Source organism: Beta vulgaris, chromosome 1, assembly GCF_026745355.1.
Source record: "Beta vulgaris subsp. vulgaris cultivar EL10 chromosome 1, EL10.2, whole genome shotgun sequence".
Lineage (NCBI taxonomy): Eukaryota > Viridiplantae > Streptophyta > Magnoliopsida > Caryophyllales > Amaranthaceae > Beta > Beta vulgaris.
Window position 1 is genome coordinate 13,260,178 of NC_079202.1, and position 10,740 is coordinate 13,270,917.

General features: G+C 44.4%; 1 protein-coding gene across 1 annotated transcript; it reads left to right on the forward strand.

The window, feature by feature from the left end:
* Positions 1-1,187: 1,187 nt before the first annotated feature.
* On the forward strand, positions 1,188-2,402 carry LOC104885308 (uncharacterized). Its single transcript, XM_010670002.3, has one exon. It carries the CDS (start codon positions 1,188-1,190, stop codon positions 2,400-2,402), a length of 1,215 nt encoding a protein of 404 aa, XP_010668304.3.
* Positions 2,403-10,740: the final 8,338 nt, after the last annotated feature.

Consider the following 10,740-nt stretch of genomic DNA (forward strand, 5'->3'; position numbering starts at 1 on the left):
ATATGTTTCCAATGAGGGGGTTACGTCAAGATTGAAGGATAACCAGGAGATGGCGAGGTCATGTTATTTGACGGCACTGAAACAGCTCGCCAGGAGATTTCCATTAGAAAATCTTGACCCGCTATCAAGAAAGCAAAGAAGAGCTAAAGAAAAGCCCAAGCTGGGAAAGAGAAAATGATGAAATAGTTGAAATAGAAGCGGTCCAGAAAGGTAAAGCGGTCCCAATGGAAGTCTAGAGTCTCGGTCAGAAGACGAGCCGAGACCAAAACCAGACGTGAAACAGGCAAGAAATGTTAGCCAATGATCCTGCTAGAGCGGTCGCTGTCGGGATGGACATGGACCTAGAGGTCAAGGTTAACCTAGTGGCTCTCCTTCGAGAAAATGCTGACGTTTTTGCATTTTTGGCGGATGAGAAGCCGGTAATAGACCCGACCGTGATGGTCCATCGTCTAAACGTCGACAGTGCAGTCCACCCGGTAAAGCAAAAGAAGAGAGCTTTTTCTACTGAGAAGAACAAGGCAATCAAAGAAGAGGTGGATAAATTGTTGGCAGCAGACTTCATTGAGCCCTGCGATTACCCAGAGTGGTTGGCCAATGTGGTCATGGTAAAGAAGGCTAGCGGCCAATGGAGGATGTGTGTAGACTTCACGGATCTCAACAGAGCATGCCCAAAAGGCTACTATCCATTACCGAGAATATACCAGCTAGTAGATTCTACTAGCCGCCATGCGTTATTGAGCTTTATGGATGCATTCTCGGGCTATCATCAGATAAGATTACTGGAGGCCGACAGAAAGAAAACAGCATTTATCACAGAGTGTGGAGTATACAATTACAAGGCGATGTCATTTGGTCTTCGCAATGTTGGAGCAACGTATCAGAAGTTATTAGATAAAGTGTTTGCGGATCAGAGATGAAGAAACATTGAAGCTTATGTTGACGACTCCATTGTCAAGAGTAAGACTGACCGTGAACACTTAGAAGATTTGGCAGAAACTTTCAGAACATTGAGAAAATATCAGATAAAACTTAACCCTAAGAAGTGCGTCTTTGGGGTAAAAGCAGGGAAATTCTTAGGTTTCTTTGTAAGCAAAAGAGGGATCGACGCGAACCAAGAAAAGATTCAAGCTATCTTCAACTTGCCTGAGCCCAGGAGTGTTTAAGACATTCAAAGGCTGACGGAGAGGATGGCGGCCCTCACTCGATTCATTTCTAAATCAGCAGACAAGGCTCTGCCCTTCTTTGCATTGTTAAGGGGAAATAGAAAGTTCGAGTGGGGAGAGGAGCAAAGCAAGGCATTCCTAGCCATGAAAGAGCACTTAAAAAGCCTGCCCACCATCACAAGGCCAGAAACTGGGGATGTATTGCAGCTATATGTCTCGGCCTCGCCGAAAACGGTCGCGGGTGTCTTATTGGTAGAAAAGGAAAAAAGGCAACAACCTATATATTTCATTAGCCACATTCTTAACGGTCCTGAGAGCCGTTACCAGTTGGTGGAAAAAATGGCTTTGGCCGTAATTATCGCTGCCAGGAAGCTCAGACTGTATTTCGACTGCCATCCTATCCAAGTCCTTACAAATCAACCACTAGATAAGGCTCTGCAGAGGATGGATAGCTCAGGCCGCTTACTGAAATGGGCCTTCGAGCTTTCTGAGTATGATATACTGTACAAGCCCAAGACCGCCATCAAGGCACAGACCCTGGCAGACTTTGTTGTAGAAGCTTCATATGAAGAAGATGAGACAGAGCAAAAGGAGAGTTGGCTGCTAGAGGTAGACGGATCCGCCGCTGTTAGCGGATTCGGGGCAGGAATAGTAGTGACTAGCCCGGAAGGGAACATCTACCAGTACGCCATCAAGTTTGCATTCTCAGCATCGAACAATGAAGCAGAATATGAGGCCACAATCGTCGGTTTAAGAATGTGTCTGGCAGCAGGCACAAAGAATGTACTCTTTAAAACGGATTCAAAGTTGGTCAATGGTCAGTTAAAGGGAGAATTTGAAGTCAGAGAGGCCAACATGGTGAAATACGTGGAAAAGGCGAAAGAGCTGATAGCCCAGCTAAATCACTTTGAAGTACAAGCGATACCACGAGCTGAGAACACAAAAGCGGACGCCCTGTCTAAGCTAGCCAGTTCTAACTCATTCAGCGTAGAAAGAACGGTTACAATAGACATACAGAAAGAGAAGAGTATCACGGAGTATGTAATGATCGTCAATAGCGTAAACCAGCTGGGGGAATGGTTCAGTGAGCTAGTGGCATATAAGCTGACAGGGGCACTTACTAACGATCCCTCGTCCGCTAAAAATTTGAGACGACAAGCGAGTTGGTACATCATATACCACGACGAGTTGTACAAGAAATCATTCAGTTTACCTGTGCTTAAATGTGCAACGGTCTAGGAATCCAAGAAAATTCTGGTGGAAATACATGAAGGCTTTTGTGGAAATCACATTGGCGGCAAGGCTTTGGCACTGAAAGCATTAAGGGCTAGATTTTATTGGCCGAGTATGCTGGCGGATGCTCAGAATTACGTCAAGAAATGCGACAAATGCCAGAAATATGCCCCCATCATCAACAGACCAGCCAACGATTTACAACCTATCCTATGCCCAATCCCATTCGCTTAGTGGGGAATTCACATCCTAGGGCCATTTACAAGAGCAACCAGAGGAAGGGGATTCCTGATAGTGGGGACCGACTGCTTTACAAAATGGATAGAGGCGGAACCGAAAGGAAAAATCAAGGCCAGCCAAATCAAGAGATTCATCTGGCAGAATATTATGACAAGATTTGGGATTCCCATGGCTATTGTCTTTGATCATAGCGTTTAGTTTGATTGTTGTCCCATACAAGCTTTCCTGACGGAATTCCCTGTGAAGTTTGCGTACTCAGCCGTTTGCCACTCTCAGAGCAACGGACAAGCAGAAGCCGCGAATAAGCAAATCCTGAATGCCCTAAAGAAGAAGCTAGATGAGTTCAAAGGGAAATGGGCCGACATGGTACCTGTTGTTCTCTGGTCAAATAGAACAACAGAGAAAGAGGCAACAGGGGAAAATCCTTTCAAGTTAGCCTTCGGTACAGAAGCAGTGTTACCGGTCAAGGTGGGCTTGCCCTCGTATCGGATCAAACATCAGAACCTTGAAAAGAATGAACAAGCGCTCAAGGAAAACTTAGATTTCTTGCTAAGTGAGGCTAATGGCGGAGCTAAGAGCAGCTGAATAGAAAGACAGAATCAGTAAGTTCTATAACAAGAAGGTTTGGGAAAGGTTGTTGGATGTAAACGACCTTGTCCTCCGTATAACAATGGCCACTAGAAAAGCGCATGTTGAGGGAAAGCTAACCGCCAACTGGGAAGGCCCTTACGTCATCGCTAAGAAAATTGCTCCTAGCTCCTTCATACTCAGGGACATGGACGACAAGGAGCTTAAGAATTGTTGGAATGCTAGTGTATTAAAGAAGTACTATGCATAGGTTATAAAATGTAATTGGCCAGAGGCTAATTTTTTAACATAAATAATATACTTCTTCAAGCGTCCCATGAAAATATTATTGTTTATGATTGAATGATGTACAATAGATCGAAGCCATATGACAGGCGAAGTGCATTAACGGTCACATGATAGACCTAGCACATGAATAAAAGCCATATGACAGGAAAAGTGCGTAAACGGTCATATGACAGACCTAACACATAACAAAAGCCATATGACAGGCAAAACTGCATTAACGGTCATATGACAAACCTAGAACGACAAAAGCCATATAACAGACAAAAGTGCATTGACGGTCACATGACAGACCTAGCACATAATAAAACGCCATATAACAGGCAAGAGTGTTAACGGTCAAATGACAAACCTAGCGCCTAAATGAAAGCCACATAACAGGCTAAGTGCATTAACGGTCGTATAATAGACTTAACACAGTCAATCATTCAAAAATAAGGATGCTAATAAAGCAAGAAAGCAAGAAAATACGAAAGTACTGTTCCATAAGGTAAAGCTACTGGCTTGGGGGCCAACTACAAAAGAAAATCATGGCGGCCAATAAAAAGGCTTTTAGTTGGAATAAAGTACTCGCAAAACTAAAATTGTTATTATTTACAAATGCCAACAAAAGGCTGAGCACAATGTTTAACTGTTAAAAGTATTACAAAGAAAAGCATAAAGCTATAAACTATTGGAGGAGCAAGAAGAGCTGAGAGAAGGCCGCCAAAAGCTTCAAGAGGGAGGAGGTCCTTGCGCTGGAGGGTCTTGAGGATCCACATCAGCAATGGCGTCCTCGTCCGCGAAATTAGGATCCCCCTCGAAGGGCGTAAGGTGGTGGCCGGCAGCATGAGCATCTTCAATCACATTCCAGTCAAACCCTGGAATGGCTTTACAAACACTTCTCATGGCAGCCACCCAGCCGCCATCATATCTTTTGTGGAGAGCCGCCACATAATCATCAGATTGCTTGAGTTCAGTAACAGCCTTGGCAGCCCCCTAGCTTCAGCTTCAGTGGAGGCATCCAACACACAACTTCCTTCTCCATTGTTGGCAGCCTCCACAGCCTTGGTCAACGCCTTGACGTTTTCCTCGGTCTCTTCCAACAAAGCAACCCTCTCCCGCAAAGTCTCCAGCTCATCCTTTAGTGGCTTCTGCTCGTCCTCCGCGTCCTTGAGCAGGCCCTGGCAGCAGGAGTCACCAAGGAGCCTAACGGTATGTCCAATGGTAGCTGCATGCCCTTTAGAATACGGTAGGCAAGAATGCCACCGTTCTCGAGGATGTCAGCATACAGCGATTGATCTTCCATGACGTCCCAATCAGGTTGATAAACCTTGCCAGGGGTGACAGACCGAGGAGCGAATGAAGCTGCCAAGGATTCGCTTAGCGGCACCTCCTTCTTCTCAATCCACTCCCGGTACCGATAAAAGATACCAGGAGACAAGTTCGAAAGGAAGCTAGGCATAGTAACCAGCTCCCTTATTTTCTCCCTGAGAGAGGAAGAAGAACCCGACAGCAAGGAAGTGCCGCCAGCGTGACCAGGACCGGTAGTCATGACGTTTTGCCCATGGACTTCCTCGGCAGCATCCACATCCAGGTCTTCCACCTAGAAGACCTCATTGGCGGTAGAAGTACTTGGATCTCCCAAGGCCTGCCTCTTATTAACAGCAGAGTCAGCCGGGACCTGCTCCCGAGGTCGCCTCCTATTCACGCCACCCCTAGTAACACTCCGAGTAGTAGATGACCAGAGAGGGATGGCAGAAGATAGCGACACATTCGGGTTGGCGGCAGCAGCAATGCCAACAACAGGGACACGAGAACTGGACGCCCCTCGGTGACCTCTGCGGATGTTCTGAGGACCATTGTCGTTTCCAGCCCGACGGCCGTTAGTGATGTCATACATTGTCTCGTAGTTAGCAGAAGGAGCGGGAGGCAAATGAGTTAAAGGCCGAAAATCCTCGTCGACACCAAGAACGTCGAGGTCAAGATTATCAAAACTTGCAGACAAGCAAGAAAGGATTACAAAACAAGAAATAAAACAATAAACAATTGCCAAGTCTTATTGCTATCATCAGACAGACCAATTCGACAGCAATACTTACCATTTTCATGGGTAGGCGACAATAGAACGACCAACAAGGGTTTGTTTCCAAAAATATACTTCGAATGAGGAAGCCAGTGTATGGGTTCTTTAGACCTGATCGTCTTCCCGTCATCATAAGTAATGTTGTAATCCTCTATATCAAAAAAGTTAAAGGCCGCTAACTCTTCCCCAGTTAGCGGCACTAAGGGCAGATGCTCCATATGAGGGCGGGGCTCAGTGAAGTGGCGGCGCACAGGGTAGTCCTCAGGTACCCGTAGTCTGAAGAAGGCATCCTGCCAACCTTTCAAACCAGTCATCTTAGGTTGAACGATCATCTTCTTGTCGGCTGTCATTAGCGACCACCAGCTAGTCAACCTAGAAGACCCATTCTTCTTCAGCCAATGAATACGACAGAACAAATTTACCGTTTGAGAAAAATTCAAAAAGCGCACAACCCAGATGTTGGCGATCAAATTCCGGACCGCTAGGGGAGTTAGCTGCGCCAAACAAACGTTGAACGCATTCAGGATGTCCACCAAAAAAGAGTCTAGAGGAAGGCAAAGGCCAAACTCAAAATGGTGCGTGTAAACGACCACATGGCCGGGAGGACACTCCGTTATAATAGCTCCTTCTAGCGGTACTATCAGCCGATACCCAGAGGGCATATGGTATAAATCCCGCGCAATCCGCGGGTACGCCAAGTCAAGAGCATCCTGACGCTGTAGCCCATCTATTTCTATAGTAAGAGGACCGGAAGTAGCATCCTCGGGCAGCCAAAGAGCGTCCGTCCCCGGGCCGATAACAATCTCTTCTGGTCGACCGGGATAGGAACTTTCCCCAGTCACCTCTGCCATCGAAGGCACAGAAGCACCAGTCCGACGCTGGTAGACGACTTCAGTAGTATCATCACGAGCCATGACGGTAGCAATTGAGTCACTATCGTCACCTAAATTAACAATAGGAGGGTTAGGAGTCGTAAACTCCTGCAAGCGGTCGTAAAAATTGGCTGACACCCTAACTTCGGCATCTGCCAAGCTATCTAGCCAACCATGCTCTCTAAGAGGGGCGACATCAAGACCAGAAACGACATCGACCAGTGGATGCTTACGGGAGCGTCTAGCAAGGATTTGGTGTTTAAGTTCTCTAAGCGTTTTCTTATCACTACTTTGGCTAGCAGTCAGGTATCTCAAAGTCAGGTTATGCTCCTCACGAGTGGACGGGTCATTAAGAAATTTTGACCTCAGTTCTCTTTCTCTCTCAACCGTAAGGGGTATATCTGCTAATAACCTAGTCCTCCCCACAAGGCTTGAGTCGGACGCAGAATCATTATAAGCTAAAGGGGAAGAGGGATCACTCTCGGTCATAAAAGCCTCACTAAGAACATTTTGGCTATCAGATTGGTCCGACAATATGAATACGCGAAAGAGACTTAAAAAAATTAGGAAAGAAATTGAAGAATTACCTGGAAACGAAGGGTCACCGGAAAAAAGAGAAAATGTAAGGAGCAAAATCGCCGGAGAAGGTGAACAAAGTCTCCAAATAGCAGAATCGCACCGAAAAACTAGAGCTTACAACCAAAGAACCACCGAAAAACCACAGATTTTCAAACACAAAAAAAAACCAGAAAATGTCGGTCAAGAAAAGATGAAATTTTCAGGCACTAGAACCGAAAAGTAAAAACTGGAAGATTGGGTAACTTTTCGAAGTAGTTTGAGCACAGGAAGGGCGGTACTCGAGCAATGCAAGCTTTGGCTATGGAGGTTTGTAAGAGGAAAAAGAAGAAGAAGCGCTAGAGTTTCTTTGAGCATAAGATAAAAACTCAGAAAAGGACAACTGTCGTGATATATATGTACGGACAAACAACTGAGATTAAAAGAACTCTTCAACTTCTCTCCAGATCCGTGACAAGTGTCATGACGAAGTTAAAACCTAATAAAGTATTGGGCGGGATTTCCAGAAAAGTAATCATTAACTTTTCAAAATGGTTCAACCCCCTACAGTGACACGTGGCACCCATCAAATTCATTTCTTCGAAAAATCGAACACGACAAAAATAACTCGCGTCCACCAACAACATCCTTAGCGGTCAAGACCCCAAAAGATGTTGGGGGGCTAGTTGTATGAATATAACCCAAGTACCTTAACGGATCCTCATGACAAGTCCGCGAGCATAATCATGGACGTGAGCATTGCAATGACATCCACAACTCCATCAAAGTCAGTTCACCCTTGTGATCCGACACCGTTGGCGGTCGCCTAACAAGACAAAAGCATGGGAATCTTCCCACCTATCAAGTGCGTCATAGCCCTACACGTGTCGAAAGATTACACGCCCTGTCAGAGGAATAGTACTTCTATAAATACCCCAATAGTACTATTCTGCAGGTACATTATCTCATACTGAAAATAGCTTATCTCTCTCTAGTTTCTCTCTCTAATCCTAGTTGGGCCAATACTAACTTGAGCGTCGGAGGGGGTTTCCTCACAACCACCCCGAGGGTAGCTCACTTTCGCTTGCTGTGCAGCTATTCACTAAGGACTTTACTCTCCAGATCTTTGGTGGACTTCATTAAGGCCACTAACCGTTTCACGACCGAAACAACAACCTCTCCTAAATACACCATTACGAATTTACGATTGACTTGAGGCAGGGTTATATTATATCAACAGGGAATTTAAAAGAGAAGTTTTTCAGGGGACAAGTTTCTCATACTAGTTTTATATAGTTAGGTTATGACATATGTAGAAGCTCCTTTTTTTTTGGTAATAATCGAACAATTAGATTACTTAGTTTATAGAGTTAACATCCTAACAGCCATGATCAGGAGGCTCAGGTTCAAATGGTCAATAGTCCCCATATTACAATCTGCCTCTAAGTCTGCTAGAAAATACTTAATACAATCTGGGGGAGGGGACGATAAGTTTTGCAAAATATTGGGGCATGTTGTCTTCCCTCTTTCATAACGCGCCACTGCATCACCAAGCGTCTTTGAGGTTCTTCCTTCATGTCTTAGCTCTAGCCCTGAAAGTTCTTGGATCAATGCCCTACATTCATGAATAACATCAAGCAAGTTATTATTTGCATTCCTAGTGTTATCAATCTCACCAAGTGCATTGGTGCAATCAGTAGCAATAATTCATCGACCCGATTTTTTTTCCTTCCCCATTTTAGTGCAATTAGAATGGCTTGAATATTTGCCTCCATGGCGTTAGAACAAAAGGTTGTAGGGTATATGGCATCATATGAAGCTCATGGAGGTATATGGGTGTGGATATGAGGTTGCGAAGAAGGGAAACGTCAAATAGGCTGAATTGGGGGTTTGCCCGATCGGGTCGGGCAAGGCCGCCTGATCGGGCCCGTAACAAAATCTGCAGCAGGCTGATTTGAGCATTGCTCGATCGGGCGAGACCCTGAATTACGACGCGGGTGTATTTCGCCTGGTCGGGCCCAAAATTGCTTTGGCGTAGGAATTAAGTGCCCGATCGGACGGGTCTTGCCCGACCCGATCGGGCGGATGGTGTTTTAGGCTGTTTTCATTCCGAAAACGCATTTTTCCCGAGGGGGTATAAATAGATGCCCTAATACGTCTTTTATTGTATCCTACATCATTATTCACATGTTAGAGAGAGAGAGAAAGTTACAGAGAGAATTCTTGGAGCGCTTTTGTAATCTTTCTTGAACGTTCATCGATTCCTAGTGCATATTCGTGGTTTTCTCCCAATTCTTTGGTTTCCACGTAAAATTTCTTGTGTGTTCTTTCTTGCATTGTTATTTGTTGTTCTAGTATTATTGCTATTACTTCCTAGATTGATAGTCAATAGAACTTACAAGTGGTATCAAGAGCTAGGTTGGTTTATTGTCTAGATCTAGAAGTAATTAACAATGGAGGATGCAAAGATCAGAATTGAAAAGTTTGATGGAACAAATTTTGGATATTGGAAGATGCAAATTGAAGACATCTTATATCAAAAGAATTTGTATCAACCCTTGTCTGCAAAGCCAGATGACATTGAAGAGGCTAAGTGGAAGGTGCTCGATCGGCATGCACTAGCCGTGGTGCGGTTGACATTGGCTCGAACTGTAGCGTTCAATGTCAAGGATATCAAAACACCAGCGGAATTGATCAAAGCACTGTCAGATATGTATGAGAAGCCCTCGATAATGAATAAGGTATATCTGATGCGTCGTTTATTTGATTTAGAGATGAATAATGGTAGTTCTGCTACTGAACATATTAATGAATTTAATTCAATAATAAGTTAGTTATCTTTGATTAATATTGTCTTTGAGGATGAAGTGAAAGCCCTAATTTTGTTGTCCTCCTTACCTACTGCTTGGGAAATTATTGTAACTGTTGTTAGTAATTCCTCTGGTAAAGAGAAATTAGTATATGATGTTGTCCGTGATCTGATTTGAGTGAGAGCATTCGAAGGAAGGAGAGTGGAGAATCATCTAGAGCATACAGTGCAGAGGGTAGAGGGAGGGAAAAACAAAAGGGAAAAGGGAAGAATATTCAGGGTAGATCAAAGTCAAGGGGTCGAAGTAAGTCAAAGGGTAGGACTAATTTTACCTGTTGGAATTGTGGTGAGAAGAGTCATCCAAAGAGGGATCGTCCACATCCCAAGAAGAAGGGTGAAAAATCTGACCATAGTGAGAAACAGGAGGATAGTGACAACTCTTCAATATTTTCTGCATCGAATGATAATGAGGAACTGATTTTGAGTGTTGATAGTCCATAGAGTCATGGATCCAATACTCGGGGGCATTGTTTCATTCTTCACCCATGAGGCAGCTATTTCATGACTTCAAGGCAAAGAATTCAGGAAATGTCTATCTTGCTGATGATAAGAACTTGGATATTATGGGGAAGGGAGATGTGATGGTCAAAACTACTAATGGAGGGACATTAAAACTACATGATGTTAGATACATTCTAGGCCTAGCAAAGAATCTGATTTTTGTGAGTCAATTGAACTCTTGTGGCTACAAAACTGTGTTCTATGAGGGAAAGTGAAAGATTTCCAAAGAATCCATGATCTTAGCTAGAGGCACTAAGATGGGAACTTTATACACCATTGCAGGGTGTACAGACATGATTGCTGCAGCTACAGTGGATGACACCAAGTTATGGCATACTAGACTTGGTCACATGAGTGAGAAGAGGATGA